The 19,545-nt window shown below is 46.7% G+C and overlaps 1 protein-coding gene across 1 annotated transcript in view; it reads left to right on the forward strand.

Moving 5' to 3' along the window:
• The window catches only part of cps1 (carbamoyl-phosphate synthase 1, mitochondrial), a 204,232-nt gene extending 187,142 nt beyond the window's left edge, over window positions 1-17,090 (forward strand). Inside the window, exons 34-38 of the mRNA XM_072484190.1 lie at window positions 1,204-1,302; window positions 5,407-5,466; window positions 10,838-10,950; window positions 12,880-13,009; window positions 15,795-17,090. Coding sequence (XP_072340291.1) covers window positions 1,204-1,302; window positions 5,407-5,466; window positions 10,838-10,950; window positions 12,880-13,009; window positions 15,795-15,896 — 504 coding nt within the window. The 3' untranslated portion in view covers window positions 15,897-17,090. The remainder of the gene's footprint in view (window positions 1-1,203; window positions 1,303-5,406; window positions 5,467-10,837; window positions 10,951-12,879; window positions 13,010-15,794) is intronic.
• Window positions 17,091-19,545: the final 2,455 nt, after the last annotated feature.

The following is a 19,545-nucleotide window of genomic DNA, read 5'->3' on the forward strand; positions in this document are numbered from 1 at the left end:
CACTGTTTTAGGACAAACATCAACCAATCGGTGCACAGCAAGACCTCACAACCAACAACATTTGTACTGATATCCAATGAGGGATAAATGTTATTCAAGACACTGGGGCAAACTGCCCTGCTCTTCTTTAAATAGTGCCATGGGATTTACTGTGTTCACCTCAGGCGGCCTGGGTTTAACATCTTATCAGAAGGGCAGCACTTAAGGCAATACAGTCCTCAGTCCTCAATCAGCCCCTCAGACAGCACAGCCCCCAATCAGCCCCTCAGCCAGCACAGTCCTCAATCAGCCTCTCAGACAGCACAGACCCTCAGACAGCACGCCCCTCAGACAGCACTCCCCTCAGACAGCACTCCCCTCAGACAGCACTCCCCTCAGACAGCACTCCCCTCAGACAACACAGACCCTCAGACAGCATGGCCCCTCATTCAGACCCTCAGGCAGCGTCTCAGACAGCTCAGTCCTCAATCAGCCCTTCAGACAGCTCACTCCTCAATCAGCCCCTCAGATGGTGCAGCCCCTCAATCAGCGTCTCAGACAGCACAGACCCTCAGGCAGCACTCCACTCAGACAGCACAGCCCCTCAGACAGCACAGCCCTCAATCAGCCCCTCAGCCAACACAGCCTCCAATCAGCCCCTCAGATGGTGCAGCCCCTCAGACAGCATAGCCCCTCAATCAGACCCTCAGACAGCGTCTCAGACATCACAGCCCCTCAATCAGCCCCTCAGACGGTGCAGCCCCTCAATCAGCCCCTGAGACAACACAGACCCTCAGACCGCACTCCCGTCAGGCAACACAAACCCTCAGCATAGCCGCTCAATCAGACCCTCATACAGTGTCTCAGACAGCTGTCCTCAATCAGCCGCTCAGACGGTGCAGCCCTCAATCAGAGCCTCAGACAACGCAGATCCTCAGACAGCACGCCTTTCAGACAGCACAACCCTCACTCAGCCCCTCAGACAGCACAGCCCCTCAATCAGCCCCTCAGATAACGCATTGCAATCAATGCTACGTTGGAATGTCAGTCTAGATTTTGTGTGCAAGTCTTTGGAGAGGGACCTGAACCCACAACCTTCTGACTCCAAGGTTAGTTCTCCAACAGAATAGCACTAGCAATTTAATTTAAATACAGTACACAGGAATGAGTAAGTGTTGAATGTTCTACATCGATCTAAATGTTTGCCGTGCTTCTGTTTCGCAGGTTGCTTGCTTTGGGCCAAATATTTACTCGGCATTCCTGAAGGCAATACTCTCCACTGGCTTCAAATTACCTCAGAAAGGGATTCTCATTGGAATTCAGGTACCGGTATCCATCTCACCTACAGGAAGTCTTGTTCACACTGGGTGTCTGTATAACCACATTCATATGATACTATCTTGGTCTCAGCTTTTATGACCAGGCCTAGTGCCCCAGGCTTCTGTGTACAAGTGATGCCAGCCTCTGCTAGGCCACCTCCCAGGATCCACACTGTACCCATAAACAACTGTTGATAGATTGGCAAATGCCAACTCTGCCCATTTTGTGCATGATATCATGAGCGCTGTGTTTGGAAGTGTCACAGAATGCTTACAAGTGAATTTCTAGAATTGCAGCTGGACACCAGAATATAAGAAATAGGAACTGGAAAAGAACAAAGGAATCCTGGAACCTGCTCCATCTGTCAATAAAATCATAGAACATTACAGCGCAGTACAGGCCCTTCGGCCCTCGATGTTGCGCCGACCTGTGAAACCACTCTAAAGCCCATCTACACTATTCCCTTATCATCCATATGTCGATCCAATGACCATTTAAATGCCCTTAGTGTTGGTGAGTCCACTACTGTTGCAGGCAGGGCATTCCATGCTCTTACTACTCTCTGAGTAAAGAACCTACCTCTGACATCTGTCTTATATCTATCTGCCCTCAATTTAAAGGTATGTCCCCTCGTGCTAGACATCACCATCCAAGGAAAATGGCTCTCACTGTCCACCCTATCCAATCCTCTGATCATCTTGTATGCCTCAATTAAGTCACCTCTTAACCTTCTTCTCTCTAACGAAAACAGCCTCAAGTCCCTCAGCCTTTCCTCATAAGATCTTCCCTCCATACCAGGCAACATTCTGGTAAATCTCCTCTGCACCCTTTCCAATGCTTCCACATCCTTCCTATAATGCGGCGACCAGAATTGCACGCAATACTCCAAATGCGGCCGCACCAGAGTGTTGTATAGCTGCAACATGATCTCATGGCTCCTAAACTCAATCCCTCTACCAATAAAAGCTAACACACCGTACGCCTTCTTAACAACCCTCTCAACCTGGGTGGCAACTTTCAGGGATCTATGTACATGGACACCGAGATCTCTCTGCTCATCCACACTGCCAAGAATCTTACCATTAGCCTAGTACTCAATCTTCCTGTTATTCCTTCCAAAATGAATCACCTCACACTTTTCTGCATTAAACTCCATTTGCCACCTCTCAGCCCAGCGCTGCAGCTTATCTATGTCCCTCTGTAACTTGTAACATCCTTCCGCACTGTCCACAACTCCACCGACTTTAGTGTCATCTGCAAATTTACTCACCCATCCTTCTACGCCCTCCTCCAGGTCATTTATAAAAATGACAAACAGCAGTGGCCCCAAAACAGATCCTTGTGGTACACCACTAGTAACTGGACTCCAGTCTGAACATTTCCCATCAACCACCACCCTTTGTCTTCTTACAGCTAGCCAATTTCTGATCCAAACTGCTAAATCACCCTGAATCCCATGCCTCCGTATTTTCTGCAGTAGCCTACCATGGGGAACCTTATCAAATGCTTTACTGAAATCCATATACACCATATCAACTGCTTTACCCTCATCCACCTGTTTGGTCACCTTCTCAAAGAACTCTATAAGGTTTGTGAGGCACGACCTATCCTTCACAAAACAGTGTTGACTATCGCTAATCAAATTATTCCTTTCCAGATGATTATACATCCTATCTCTTATAAACCTTTCCAAGATTTTTCCCACAACAGAAGTAAGGCTCACTGGTCTATAGTTACCGGGGTTATCTCTACTCACCTTCTTGAACAAGGGGACAACATTTGCTATCCTCCAGTCTTCTGGCACTATTCCTGTTGACAAGGATGACTTAAAGATCAAGGCCAAAGGCTCAGCAATCTCCTCCCTAGCTTCCCAGAGAATCCTAGGATAAATCCCATCCGGCCCAGGTGACTTATCTATTTTCACACTTTCCAGAATTGCTAACACCTCCTTATGAACCTCAAGCCCTTCTAGTCTAGTAGCCTGAATCTCAGTATTCTCCTCGACAACATTGTCTTTTTCCTGTGTGAATACTGACGAAAAATATTCATTTCGCACCTCTCCTATCTCCTCGGTCTCCAAGCACAACTTCCCACTACTGTCCTTGACTGGCCCTACTCTTACCCTAGTCATTCTTTTATTCCTGACATATCTATAGAAAGCTTTAGGGTCATCCTTGATCCTACCTGCCAAAGACTTCTCATGTCCCCTCCTGGCTCTTCTTAGCTCTCTCTTTAGGTCCTTCCTAGCTAACTTGTAACTCTTGAGTGCCCTAACTGAACCTTCATGTCTCATCTTTACATAAGTCTCCTTCTTCCTCTTGACAAATGTTTCGACTGCTTTAGTAAACCACGGTTCCCTCACTCGACCACTTCCTCCCTGCCTGACAGGTACAAACTTATCAAGGACACGCAGTAGCTGTTCCTTGAACAAGCTCCACATTTCCATTGTGCCCATCCCCTGCAGTTTTCCTCTCCATCCGATGTATCCTAAGTCTTGCCTCATCGCATCATAATTGCCTTTCCCCCAGATATAACTGTTGCCCTGCGGTATATACCTATCCCTTTCCATCGCTAAAGTAAACGTAATCGAATTGTGGTCACTATCACCAAAGTGCTCACCTTCCTCCAAATCTAACACCTGTCATGGTTCATTACCTAGTACCAAATCCAATATGGCCTCGCCTCTCGTTGGCCTATCTACATACTGTGTCAGGAAACCCTCCTGCACACATTGGACAAAAACGGACCCATCTAATGCACTCAAACTATAGCGTTTCCAGTCAATATTTGGAAAGTTAAAGTCCCCCATAACAACTACCCTGTTGCTTTCGCTCCTATCCAGAATCATCTTTGCAATCCTCTCCTCTACATCTCTGGAACTTTTCAGAGGCCTATAGAAAACCCCTAACAAGGTGACCTCTCCTTTCCTGTTTCTAACCTCAGCCCATACTACCTCAATAGACGAGTCCTCATCAAACATCCTTTCTGCCACCGTAATACTGTCCTTGACTAACAATGCCACCCCTCCCCCTCTTTTACCACCTTCCCTGAGCTTACTGAAGTATCTAAATCCCGGCACCTGCAACAACCATTCCTGTCCCTGCTCTATCCATGTCTCCGAAATGGCCACAACATCGAAGTCCCAGGTACCAACCTTATTCACCCACCTTATTCCAGATGCTCCTGGCATTGAAGAAGACACACTTTAAACTACCTTCCTGCCTGCCGGTACACTCCTACAACTTTGAAACCCTACTCATGACCTCATTACTCTCAACCTCCTGTATACTGGAGCTACAATTCAGGTTCCCAAGCCCCTGCTGAACTAGTTTAATCATGTTTGAACTTCTACATAATTCCACTTTCCTGTCTTATCCCAATATCCTTTGATTCCCTCAGTGTCAGGAAAGGTAGTTTGAGAGTCATCCTGTGCCTCGCCGGACTGATCATTGCAGCCCCCACTATGGGTTTTATCCCTTTTCCGATTGTTTCTTGCTTTAAAAAATAAAATTTCTTTAAACTGCAGCACAGTGGTTAGCACTGCTGCCTCACACTCCGGGATCAATTCCGGCCTCAGGTCTGTCTGTGTGGAGTTTGCATATTCTCCCCGTGTCTGCGTGGGTTTCCTCCGGGTGCTCCGGTTTCCGCCCACAGTTGGAAGATGTGCAGGTTATGTGGATTGACCATGATAAATTGCCCCTTAGTGTCCAGGGATTTGCAGGTTAGATGGGGCTACGGGGATAGGGCTGGGGAGTGGACTTGAGTAGGATGCTCTTTCAGAGGGTCAGTGCAGGTTCGATGGGCCAAATGGCCTTTTTCTGCACTGTAGGGATTCTATGGTTCATTGAAAACTAACATCAAACATAGCTATGAATATTGAAATTCATTTAGATTCTGAACCTAGATAGTCAGTGAGCATCTTCAGCCTGTAAAGAGCTGAGTAGATTTATATCATGGACTGACAGTTAAATCCACCAACAGATACTGACAGATGAGCAATAATCTGTGAGCTATATAACAAAGACTGATTTCCAAATTATGATAGCAACACGGGATCGTCCCTCAGATTGAACTGAAATTCGCACTTTAAACTTTTTATTTTCACAGAGCTCCTTTCGATCAAAGTTCCTTGACACGGCAGAGCAGCTTCATGAGCAGGGATACAAGGTAGGTCTGGGGAAGGGATGACTGTGTATGCAAACAGCCCTCAGCATTCGCAGATTAGATATAGCAGTGTATCCATGCACTGCTTACTGAGCACCATTACAGCGGAAAGTCTGCGTTGTGCGACACGGTGGCACAGTGGTTAGCACTTCAGCCTCACAGCACTAGAAACCTGGGTTCAATTCCGGCATTGGGTCACTGTCCATGCGGAATTTGTCCATTCTCAGCTTGGGTATCCTCTGGATGCTCCGGTTTCCTCCCACAGTCCAAAGATGTACGAATTAGGTGGATTGGCCATGATAATTGCCTCTTAGTATCCAGGGATGTGCAGGTTAGGTTATGGGGTTACAAGGATAGGGGGAGTGGCCATGGGTAGCGTACTCTTTTGAAGGGTCGGTGCAGACTCGATGGGTTGAATGTCCTCTGCACTGCAGAGTAAAACGGATAGGGACAGGAATGGGCCCACCTGCAAAATTGCTTACGGACAATGGGGGAGAATTTGCTAATGATGCGTTTGGAGATATGTGTGAAAATGTGAATATCACCGTTATGAACACGGCTGCAGAAAGCCCATTTAATAATGGTGCTTGTGAAAGAAACCATGCAGTAATAGATGACATGCTCCGGAAAATGTTGGCAGATAGACCGAACTGCAAGCTAAATTCAGCTTTAGCATGAGCGGTACATGCAAAGAATTCATTGCAGATGGCTGGGGGCTATAGTCCCTATCAATTAATGTTTGGTAGAAATCCTAAAATTCCATCCATTTTGGATGACCAACCTCCAGCTTGGGAAGGGGTGACAATTAGCTCTGCCTTTGCTGAGCATTTAAATGCATTACATAGCAGTAGAAAAGCTTTTTTGGAAGCAGAAGTCTCTGGAAGAATTCGCAGAGCTTTAAGGCATCAAATACCGTTTTTCAGCAAGGAGACATAGTAAAGAGAGACAATTTTAATGAATGGAAAGGCCCAGGGAAAATCATAGGCATAGATGGGAAAATCATAGGCATAGATGGCAAAACAATTATTTTGCAACATGGCAATAAAACTGTTAGGGTACATTCATCAAGGATAATGGGTACAGATTACAAATTGTCAAATTTAGACAGAGCAGACAGACATGACGAGGAACCAGGGTCATCTGGTACGCACGTGTTACAGAACGATGAGGACCAGTTCAGGGTTTCTGTAGAGGAACACAACACTTCTGATGATTTAGAACAGGCCATTTTTCCGAAAGGACAACTGCCAAAAGTTGGTACAAAAGTGACATACTTGCCTGAAGGGTCTAGTCAATGGAAGGATGCAACTGTTATTAGTATAGCAGGGAAGGCCACTGGAAAGTAGAAACATTGGTTGAATGTACAGCATTCAGGGGAGGGAGTCAAGACAATGGATTGGGAACACAAAGTTCAAAAATGGAGGGCACAGAAACGCAGTGCCAGTTCAGATAGTACATCGGATAGTGAACAGGTCCACAGGAAAAGATTGAGAACTATTGAAAGGACATCCCACAGCAGAAGGGGAAGATCAAGCAGTAACAGTACAGAATGGGATACCAGGCAGGAGAAGGGATGTAGTTTATCAAAGTCTTGGAACATGAGTAAGACTACGAATATTAATAGGAGTAGAAGCCCACATGCACGTGAGATTTTGGTGGCTTCCAATAAGTTAGATGAAAAAGTTATCAAACATACCAAACAGCAAGAACTGCATAGTTGGAGTGAATTTGGGGTATACACGGACGTACCGGATAGGGAACAAAGAGCTCTATCCCACTGATGGATTTGCACGGAAAAGGTTCTTCCGGATGGAACTTATAAGGCAAAGGCCAGGCTTGTGGCAAGGGGATTTGAAGAAAACTTAGAAGATCAGGATTTAAGGGTAGATTCACCTACGGCAGGAAAGGGCAGCACGGTAGCATTGTGGATAACACAATTGCTTCACAGCTCCAGCGTCCCAGGTTCGATTCCGGCTTGGGTCACTGTCTGTGCAGAGTCTGCACATCCTCCCCGTGTGTGCGTGGGTTTCCTCCGGGTGCTCCGGTTTCCTCACACAGTCCAAAGATGTGCAGGTTAGGTGGATTGGCCATGATAAATTGCCCTTAGTGTCCAAAATTGCCCTTAGTGTTGGGTGGGGTTACTGGGTTATGGGGATAGGGTGGAGGTGTTGACATTGGGTGGGGTGCTCTTTCCAAGAGCCAGTGCAGACTCGATGGGCCGAATGGCCTCCTTCTACACTGTGAATTCTATGAAAATTCTATGAAAGGTTATTTTAAAGATCTTCTTGGCTCTATTAGCCACAAAGGCATGAGAATGCAAATCTATAGATATAAAAGCTGTCATTTTGCAGGGGCATCAGCTCCAGAGAGACATTTTTCTCCATCCTCCTAAAGAGGCAGCTAACACAGAAGGGATACTCTGGAAGTTGAACAAATGTGTATATGGATTAAATGATGCGTCTAGAGTCTGGTACTTTTTGGTTAGGTCAGTTTTGTTAAAGTTAGGCTGTTGCCAGTTGAAAGCAGATCCGGCAATGTTTTACTGGCACTATAAAGGAAATCTTTCTGGCATCTTTATGATGCATGTCGATTTTTTTTTTAGGGGTGCAACTAGAGATTTTGAAGCTATTGTAATCTCTGGTTTGAGGAAAGAATTCAGGGTTGGAAATCAGGCTTCCAGTGCATTTAAATATATTGGACTGGAAATCGGACAGACTAAGTTAGGGGCAACTTTACGTCAGCAATCGCATTTGGAAAGCATCAGCCCAATAGCAATTAGTCGTGGCCGGGTTTCACAAAAAGACACAATGGTTTCAAAGATGGAAAAAGAGCAACTGCGAAGTTTAATTGGGCAACTGAATTGGTTAGGTAGACAGATTAGACCGGACGTGAGTTTTGATGTCTTAGAGTTGAGTACAAAAATGAATGATCACAAAGTGGAAGACACAATAAGCAAATAAAGCATTGGTCAAACTAAAAATGCAGGAGTGTGTTTTGAGGTTCCCGGTTTTAGGTGACCGTAGGCACTTGAAACTCATAGTTTATAGTGATGAGTCCTATGCAGATTTATGTGATGGGGTTTCAAGCGCAGGAAGTTTTATAATTTTCCTTTTGGTGAACAATGGTAAATGTTGCCCTCTGGTGTGGGAAACAAAGAAAATAAGGAGAGTGGTCAAAAGCACTTTGGCTGCTGAGACGTTAAACCCTGTAGAGGCGGTGGATATGGCCTTTTATATACCTCAGATATTAACAGAAATTTTGGGATTAGGGGATTTGGGTAATATATCTATTGAATGTCACATTGACTAAATCCCTGTGGGGAAATGTGCACGCTACAAAAAGTGTCAATGAAAAAAGGTAAAGGATAGACATCGCAAGTTTGAAGCAGATGTTGGACAGAGGGGAAATAGCAAAAATTAAATGGGTCGACAGTAGCTATCAATTGTCAGACTGTTTTACAAAAAGAGGGGCTAGTTCACAGAAACTTTTGGATAGTGTTAATGAAGGGCGCCTGTTTCTGTGACTTTTTTTTCGAAAAATGAAAAAAAAGGAAGGGGGGAAATTGCATGTGTGTTTTTGAGTTTCTTGTAATTTTGTTTTCACCTAATTATTTTTTTTTCTCCAAGGAAGGGGAGACTGTTAAGTAATGGATTAAGAGACATTCCGATTAGTTGTCTCATTTATGTTAAGTGTCCAATAATTGACACTGATATGTAAAGAGGCTTCAGGTGGCCTTTGTGTCAGGTGATGTGATGATAGAGTTTTGTGCTGAGTCTGTTAAAGTAAAATAAAAGTGTTTAATAATAATAATAATAGTCACTTATTGTCACAAGTAGGCTTCAATGAAGTTACTGTGAAAAGCCCCTAGTCGCCACATTCCGGCGCCTGGTCGGGGAGGCTGGTACGGGAATTTTTTGTGAAAAGGAACAGAACCTTTGACTCTTTATACAACAGCAACTAAACGTCCAACATGTACCGGGCAGTGCCGGCACATCACCATTTCCCTGTCCTGTACCAGGCAGTGCCGGCACATCACCATTTCCCTGTCCTGTACCAGGCAGTGCCGGCACATCACCATTTCCCTGTCCTGTACCAGGCAGTGCCGGCACATCACCATTTCCCTGTCCTGTACCAGGCAGTGCCGGCACATCACCATTTCCCTGTCCTGTACCAGGCAGTGCCGGCACATCACCATTTCCCTGTCCTGTACCAGGCAGTGCCGGCACATCACCATTTCCCTGTTCTGTACCAGGCATTGTCAGGATATCACCATTTCCCTGTCACATACCAGCCATTGCTGGCAATCACCATTTCCCTGCAGTGTACCAGGCATTGCCGGGACATCACCGTTCCCTTGCAGTGTACCAGGCATTGCTGGGACATCACCGTTCCCCTGCAGTGTACCAGGCATTGCCGGGACATCACCGTTTCCCTGCAATATACCGGGCATTGCCGGGACATCACCGTTTTCCTGCAGTGTACCGGGCATTGCTAGGACATCACCGTTTCCCTGCAGTGTACCAGGCATTGCCGGGACAACACCGTTCCCCTGCAGTGTACCAGGCATTGCCAGGACATCACCGTTTCCCTGCAGTGTACCAGGCATTGCCGGGACATCACCGTTCCCCTGCAGTGTACCAGGCATTGCTGGGACATCACCGTTTCCCTGCAGTGTACCAGGCATTGCCGGGACATCACCGTTTCCCTGCAGTGTACCGGGCATTGCCGGGACATCACCGTTTCCCTGCAGTGTACCGGGCATTGCCGGGATATCACCGTTTCCCTGCACTGTACCAGGCATTGCTGGGACATCACCGTTTCCCTGCACTGTACCAGGCAGTGCCAGACATCACCATTTCCCTGTCCTGTACCAGGCAGTGCCGGACATCACCGTTTCCCTAGAGTGTACCAGGCCGTGCCGGGACATCTTCGTTTCCCTGCACTGTACCAGGTGGACATCACCGTTTCCCTGCACTGTACCAGGTGGACGTTACCGTTTCCCTGCAGTGTACCGGGGCGTCTCCTTTTCCCTGTCCTGTGTCAGGCTAATGCAATAAATGCACTGGAGCCATACAGGAGGAACAGAACCACTTTAGCTGCTTATTTGAACTTTTCCTCCTCCTTCGTCACCCGGGGATCGAATTTTGTCGGGCGCCTGTTCTACTGCTCCCTCATACCGTATAGGACCTCCCAAAATTATTCTCCCTGTGTGAGCCCTCACCCTGTGCCAGCCGTACCGAGGACCCAACTGCAATTGAAAAGAATATAACCATTTATTTGGAACCCATCACAACTTTTAGAATCAATGGTGTAAGTGTTGCAAAGGACAATGTGGTGTGCCTTGGCATGAAACCCACTCTGTTTTTCGTTGAAGCTTTATGCAACAGAAGGCACGTCAGCTTGGTTAAACGCCAATGATGTACCCTCAGCACCCGTTTCTTGGCACACAGCAGACGATCACAGCTCCTCAATCCCTTCCTTCAGCAAGTGAGTACCTGAATTATCCTCTGTACAGTTACCTTAGCAGAGTAGTAGCCATTAGATTCATAGTAAATTAAATCTATCTTTACATGTGTAAATGCTTTGTTGACATGCTTTCCAGTCCTCCTCTCAATTTGAAGAGCCTCTTTGAAAGGCAAACAAACCGCTACAACTTTGCAGAAATGTGCCTTGGTGAGTATTTCAAATGCCATTTCCGCCAGCTGGCGGGGCGGAAATCCCTCCGGCGCCGGCCCAGCCCCTCAATGTTGGGGCTCGGCCTCCAAAGATGGGGAGCATTCCGCACCTTTGGGCCGGTGCGATGCCCGTCTGATTGGCGCCGTTTTTGGCGCCAGTCGGCGGACATCGCGCCGTTGGGGGAGAATTTCGCCCATGGTTTGACAAAATGCCACGCAATAGGTTACTTTATAATCCCGCTGGGATTGCAGGGAAGATCCTGGGTAGATAAGGAATTGGTTACATTGTTGTGGGCATAGAGGGCAGGATTCTCTCAGCCTGGGGCCGGGTTGGAGAATCCCGTGACCGGCGTGAATCACGCCACGCTGCCCCGACACCGGCACGCGATTCTCCGCAGAACGGAGAATCGGCGCCATTGGCGCTGCTTGGTTGGCGTGGCACCGGTCGGCCCGGGATGGGCCGAGCGGTCGTTGTAAAAACGGCGAGTCCTGCCGGCGCCGTCCACACATGCTCTCAGCCGGCGGGAACTCAGCGTGGAAGGGTCGGGGGCGGCCTATGGGGGAGGGGGGGTCAGACCTCGGGGGGTCCTCCGAAGTTGCCTGGCCTGCAATCAGGGCCCACCAATCGGCGGGCCGGCCTCCCTGTATCATTTTGAAGGATTTCCTTCATCACATACAATGGGCTGGATTCTCCACTGTCGGGATTCTCCGTTGCACCGGCAGCCCGGGGATTTCCCGACGGCTTGGGGCTGTCCACAATGGGAAACCCCATTGGCCGGCTGGAGAGACGGAGAATAACGGGGGCACATCGCAGCAGAAATCCCGCCCACTATCTTTCCCGTCTAATCAGAGGGCTGGTTGCTCTTCAAACCCAGCAGCGCCACTGGGAGCTTTGGCCACTGTTGAGACTGCAAGAGGCCCTAGGACAAAAAAACAGTGATGGTGGCACCAGAGGAGAAGCGGGGCAGCCTTGGTGTGGGTCATCGGACAGGGCCTGGTAAGTGCGGGTTATTGTGAAGGGAAGTTGTGGATGTCATGACTTTTACTTCCAGTGGGGCCCTTGTTAGACACAGACCTGGAGTACATTCCCTGCCCCCCCCCAACATTCCAGGCCACAGAGAGGTTTGTCAGGGTATACCAGGCGGCCTGCCCACGTGACATGAGACCCTGCGCTGGGATGAGGCCTTTAAGTGACTCTTACTTGGACACTTAAGAGCATTAATTAACCAAGGGACTGGAAGGCCGACTTTTACCGGGAGACGGTTAATTGCAAGGAGCTCGGAAGGCGACTTGCTCTCCATTTCAAGTCTTCATACCCATCACCCGCCTCCCAGTCCACTCTCTTAGGGCGGATTATTCCGTCACTTTATTCAGAGCAGAGACGTGTTCATTCCCTCTAAAGGGCGTAAATTCTTACTTTCAAGAATTATAAAAATAATAATTTGATCGGGTTATTTAAACAATTTTTTATAATTCAATTATTGGGCATGGCACAAGGGCACAGAGGTAATCCTCACTGTTTGAACCCATTATCAGCAGTATTAGGAATGCCCCTTTTCAACCTGGACCGCTGGCAGACTATGGGCTGGCAGTACACGAGTACCTCCCTTTACATAACACTCCGAATGATAAATGGAAGTTATAATGTGTATTTGGCAGAAGCGAGTTTATTGCAAAAGATTTTGGCTGCTGCTGTCTGTATTTACTGAGCGTCGTTAACACTCCTCCAATCTTTTTTCAGACTAATTCATGATGGAGTCATCGACTTGGTGATAAACCTGCCCAACAACAACACCCGCTTTATGAGGGAAAACTATCTGATCCGACGAATGGCCATTGATCATGCTGTACCCCTCATTACCAATTTCCAGGTAACAATAATATCTACACCTAGTACACCCAAGAAGAAATGATGGGAGAGGTACTGCTTGACTACTGAAATTCCAGTGCTTTGGTAGAATATAAACCTGTCACATCTAACAGCCAGTGGGGAGGGAGCAGGGTGGGGGGGGAGGGGGGCGGGGAAGTGTGCCTCACCAAGAGGATTCAGAATTGAAAAGAGAGGATTCTTTGTTTTTACACACTATTTCAATTTTGCACTACATTCTGCCAGACGTGAAGAAGTGTGTTAAGATGCAGCCCGCAGAATTATTTCTATCTCCCCCCAGCATAGAACATCGAACGATACAGCGCAGTACAGGCCCTTCGGCCCACGATGTCGCACCAAAACAAAAGCCATCTAACCTACACTATGCATTATCATCCATATGCTTATCCAATAAACTTTTAAATGCCCTCAATGTTGGCGAGTTCACTACTGTTGCAGGTAGGGCATTCCACGGCCTCACTACTCTTTGCGTAAAGAACCTACCTCTGACCTCTGTCCTATATCTATTACCCCTCAGTTTAAAGCTATGTCCCCTCGTGCTAGCCATTTCCATCCGCGGGAGAAGGCTCTCACTGTCCACCCTATCTAACCCCCTGATCATTTTGTATGCCTCTATTAAGTCTCCTCTTAACCTTCTTCTCTCTAACGAAAACAACCTCAAGTCCATCAGCCTTTCCTCATAAGATTTTCCCTCCATACCAGGCAACATCCTGGTAAATCTCCTCTGCACCCGCTCCAAAGCTTCCACGTCCTTCCTATAATGCGGTGACCAGAACTGTACACAATACTCCAAATGCGGCCGTACCAGAGTTTTGTACAGATGCAACATGACCTCATGACTCCGGAACTCAATCCCTCTACCAATAAAGGCCAACACTCCATAGGCCTTCTTCCCAACCCTATCAACCTGGGTGGCAACTTTCAGGGATCTATGTACATGGACACCTAGATCCCTTTGCTCATCCACACTTCCAAGAACTTTACCATTAGCCAAATATTCCGCATTCCCGTTATTCCTTCCAAAGTGAATCACCTCACACTTCTCTACATTAAACTCCATTTGCCACCTCTCAGCCCAGCTCTGCAGCTTATCTATGTCCCTCTGTAACCTGCTACATCCTTCCGCACTGCCGACAACACCACCGACTTTAGTGTCGTCTGCAAATTTACTCACCCACCCTTCTGCGCCCTCCTCTCGGTCATTGATAAAAATGACAAACAGCAACGGCCCCAGAACAGATCCTTGTGGTACACCACCAGTAACTGGACTCCAGTCTGAACATTTCCCATCAACCACCACCCTTTGTCTTCTTACAGCTAGCCAATTTCTGATCCAAACTGCTAAATCACCCTGAATCCCATGCCTCCGTATTTTCAGCAGTAGCCTACCATGGGGAACCTTATCAAACGCTTTACTGAAATCCATATACACCACATCAACTGCTCTACCCTCGTCTACCTGTTCAGTCACCTTCTCAAAGAACTCTATAAGGTTTGTGAGGCATGACCTACCCTTCACAAAGCCATGCTGACTATCCCTGATCATGTGTGAGGAGGCTGCTTATGGGTGCATAAATTGGCTGCCTCAGTTCCTACATTGCAACAATGATGCAGAAACAGATGGGGAGGAAGAGATAGTGTGCAAGACTTTCTAACTTTCCCTTTCTGCTGGGTTAATGGATGAATGACAGCCTTTCCCCTCCTGTAACTTGTTCCCACAAATGATGTTCCCTTTTTCCCCCAGGGAGAATAGGTTGGCCATTATTTTCCACCTTCAACTGATTTATTTGACAACTATTGAAGTAATTGTGTCACTTAAGGGACAGTAATGTTTTTCAGGGTGTGCTGAATTCTTTTTGTAATATATTGGAAATATGAAATTGTTTCATGTCAGGGAATCTAGCCAGTTCATTTAGTTTGTTGCTGCAATTTTAGGAATGATATCTGTGTGTAAAGTTTAACATGGTTGCTGTCATGAGAATGAGATTTGCTGACCTTATGAGGTTACTAAACGTCTTCCTGTACTGGAGGGGCTCTAGCGTTAGAAAGTTGCCACCACTTTCTACCTGTGCTATTTCTTCACGCATGGTTTTAATGTTGGCATGTTGTTTGACACCCACATCCATGTAGCATGTACTGGGGCTGTTTAGCACAGGGCTAAACCGCTGGCTTTGAAAGCAGACCAAGGCAGGCCAGCAGCCCGGTTCAATTCCCGTACCAGCCTCCCCGAACAGGCGCCGGAATGTGGCGACTAGGGGCTTTTCACAGTAACTTCATTTGAAGCCTACTTGTGACAATAAGCGATTTTCATTTCATTTCAATGTCTGAAATGGTGTTTTGTATGGCTCACCTGTCCCGCCTCCGCCTCCAGGGAACCCGCCGTGGAGTGGGGGTGCTTCATCTTCAGCGGGACTGGAAGTTCCCACCAGTGGAAAGTGCTGAAGAATCCCACCCTATGCCTTCGACCTGTGTACTGTTTCTAGAGCGGTCCAGCTCTGTGGGCCAGCATTTGTTTTTCCCCCAGGCTTCCCAGGTGCATTTTGTGAATTGTCAAAGTAGTGTACAGGGGAATGTCTATGAATGTTAACAGTTAGAAACATTAGAGAGCCCAGCACAAACCTCAAAGTCACTCCGCTCAGTCTGATATCAAACCTCTCAATAATCCATACCTATTTCAACCTCCACCTTCAATTACTGAGGTGTACAAGATGCTCAAGTTTCAGCTTTTTATTTGATGATGCTATTTATTTCCTCCTGTACCCTTTCAGGTGGCAAAGCTTTTTGCTGAAGCGATTAAACACTGTGGTAAACTGGATTCTACCAGCCTGTACCACTACCGAGAGAACAGTGTGATCAGAGGTTTGCAGTGAGTGGCTGCCCTGAGCCTGGCTTGTGAAGGTCCTCACTCCACGTGTACAAAGTTGGTTCTCTGATACAGACAAAACCTGCTCTTGTTGTTTATAACAGTTTAATAAAGAGAGAGATTTCATTGCGACCATGACTTTCAACTAATTCAGCTCTTGTTCAGGAGGTTCAAGCACTATGTAAATAACTCCTTGTTTTATTATCTCTATTTTCTCCCCACAATAAATGGAGAGGGGAACTTCACACTGTGAGGCATGGAGACTTGCAGGAGCATTAAGAGCACCCCACCCACCCTCTCCAACCTAATGGATGCCTCTGAACTCCTCCAACCCTGTGGCAATCATAGGATTTCAGTTCACAACTTTGGACCGAAAAGACAATTTATTTGCAACAGGAGTAATGTCCCTCTTTCCACATGACTTCATGAGGTGTTCTCCATTGCAAGTGCTGAAGCCCCTTTGTCTTCAAACTGAGAGTGGTCCTGAAATGATGTGTCAGTCAGTGCCTTGCTTCGCTCCTTTTAATGATTACAAAGCAGTGGTAGGTACACTTTGACATCCTACCTCGACCAGGCACCTGGAGTAACTTGATTTCTTGCATTGGTACATTGGAAATGGTCCTGTTTACATTGGCAGAGATTGGTCAGCCCAACATTGGAACCCAGATTAAGTGCTCTGCACTACCAGCTGATCCCATCCCCCAGCAACCCAATCCCCCTGACAAATTTGTACTGCTCTTGACTTGACTGAGGAAAGAAGCAATTGCAGATTTGCAACGTATTTTCTTGTTTTCCCCCATTATAACCTCACCAGTACACGTTTCCCCTCCACAGTGGCTATGATGTGTATACCTCTGACATGGGAGTGAGCTCAGCCCCTGTGATACCAATGAGAATGCTGGTTCTTGGCGTCAGATGTGCTAATTGATTGAACTGGTTCTGTGGACATCTGGCAGTGTCAGTCACGCCCCCCCCAGCCCCATCACAGTAATAGCAGGAATCGTTCCAAAGAAAGTTGAGTTGCAGAATGATGTTATCGGTGAGATGTGCCCATGTGACTGATTGTCCGCACATGCAGGGCCGCAGTCTGACAGTTCTTTTCATAGTGCTTTGTGTTCATTTCATTCCTCTGTTGTAAACCTGTGTAATTCCTTTTAATTGTAACTGAACAAAAATAAATCATTGTTTAATTAAACTCAAAGCTGTGCAGTTGGTGTGAGAATTAGAATGTGACCATGTCCAGCTAAATCACTCGAACAGCTGCTCTGAACACAGGAACACCCTTTTGACTATCTTACTTTGATGCATTGCATTCATGTACACCTCTTTTCCTTCATCTGCCACTTTCCTAGATGGGGTATAGTTCTATGGATTTTGGGCACCATCCACCTGCCTCACCAATGGGTTCACTGGACATTGAGAGTGGAACTTTTCCAAGGCCCCACAGGCAGGAGTGCAAAAATCAGTTTTACGTCGGACTTTGGGAGCTGGGGTAGGATTGAACACTAAATGAGTCTGGCTTACCGATATCCTGAGTGGAAGGCCAAGTAAGTAACGACCTGAAGCCCAAAGATGGGCAATAGCCCAATAGGAGCAAAATGGAGGCAGTCCTATTCACTGTGTTGGCCAATCTCTACGATTGGGGGTCATGACCTTGTTGACTCCAGGCTCACACTCGCACTGTTACTGCTGTTTATCATGCACTTGTTTGTGACACAGAGCGTGTAGCTTGTAGAAAGTTAATTACTACACTTCAACTGCACAAGTAAACAGCCTGCTCATTTCTATCATTGCTTCGATGCCCATACCAAGATTGTTCCTGTTCAATGTGACTGTTGACATATCGTTTACCTTCATCTCTCATTTCAAATGTCCATAATTGCAAGTTACAAAGTTCCACTCCCTGGAGGAGGCGGTGGTGAGGCGGGTGTTGCTTCATGTGTATTTTGGCATTTGCACCACACACAATTTTCTGATGGAAAGATTCCAATGCTCCTGGATTCCAGTAGATGCCTTACTGATGGGTGAAAGGATTGTGCTCTAATCAATGATCAAAACAATGTCAGAATTGCTCGGTTCAATTTTTTTCCACATGAACAGATGTACTAAAACGGAATATAAGAACTCAATGAAGGTATCAATTACTGCAATTAGACAACGATTACAGACTTACAGCCCATCTCTGGAACTCGTGACAACAAGTTTTCTGATTATTGCCGTGTGGAGAGAAGTAATTTGAATGAATGTACTTGGAAGAAAATGCAGTCAGATTTCAGACTGAAGGCAGCCCCCCCCCAGGTACCCAGCCTTCAATCTACTATGATGTGGAGATGCCGGCGTTGGACTGGGGTGAGCACAGTACGAAGTCTTACAACACCAGGTTAAAGTCCAACAGGTTTGTTTCGATGTCACTAGCTTTCGGAGCGCTGCTCCTTCCTCAGGTGAACCTCCTCCTTCACCTGAGGAAGGAGCAGCGCTCCGAAAGCTAGTGACATCGAAACAAACCTGTTGGACTTTAACCTGGTGTTGTAAGACTTCGTACTTCAGTCTACTAGGTAGTAGTAGTTGCCTGGGTGATAGAAATACAGATTGTTTAAACAATGTGATAGTAAAAAATCTGTTTAAATAAGCTGCTCACTACAGTGTGCTCCAATGCATTGAATTGTCTTGTTCACGTCTGGTATCAGTTCCATAATAGATCAAGTAGAGGAGCAGCAAGCATATTCTTCCTGGGAAAATAGAAACAGGAGTTGGCCGTTCAATATCCTGAGGGTTACCATTGAATATAAACTGAACTTGGCCAGTGGCACAAATACTGTGACTACAAGAACAAGTCAGAGGCTGGGAATTCTACAGAGAGTACCGCACTTCCTGAATTGTCCAACAGCTACAAAGCTCAAAGTCAGGAGTGTGATGGAAAACCCATTTGCCTGGATGAGTGCAGCTCCAACAACACTCCAGAAGCTCAATACCATCCAGCACATAGCAGCTCCATCCTCCACCTTAAACATTCACTCCCTCCACCACCAACACACAGTGGCAGCCGTGTGCACCATCTACATGATGCACTGCATCAACTTACCATTGCTCATCAGTGACATAGTGGTTAGCAGTGCTGACTCACAGCTCCAGGGTCCCAGGCCTGGGGTGATTGTGTGGAGTTTGCACTTTCTTCCCTGTGGTTTCCTCACAGTCCAAAGATGTGCAGGTTAGGTGAATTGGCAATGCTAAAATTGCCCCTTAATATCCAAAAAGGCTAGGCGGGGCTCCTTCTGCACTGTAAATTCTATGCTTCTATGATCTGACAGCACCTTCTGGGGATACCACCTCTACCAACTAGAAGGACAAGGGCAACAGGTGCATGGGAACACCACCACCTGCAAGTTCCCCTCCAAACCACACACCATCCTTACTTGATCTGCACAATTCAAGAAGGCCGCTCACCACCACCTACCCGAGGGCAATTAATGATGAACTGCAAGTGCCAATTATGTCTACGTCACATGAAAACATTTTTTAAAACTGAAAATTTTTCATTCTCGACTTTGAAAATGTTAATGAATCTAGCATGTGCTACACTAAATAACCAAAATGAGCACTGTCACTGAAAAATAAATTACTTGGGGGAGATGATGTCATTTCTGTGTGGAGTTAAG

This window comes from Scyliorhinus torazame, chromosome 2 (assembly GCF_047496885.1).
Source record: "Scyliorhinus torazame isolate Kashiwa2021f chromosome 2, sScyTor2.1, whole genome shotgun sequence".
NCBI lineage: Eukaryota > Metazoa > Chordata > Chondrichthyes > Carcharhiniformes > Scyliorhinidae > Scyliorhinus > Scyliorhinus torazame.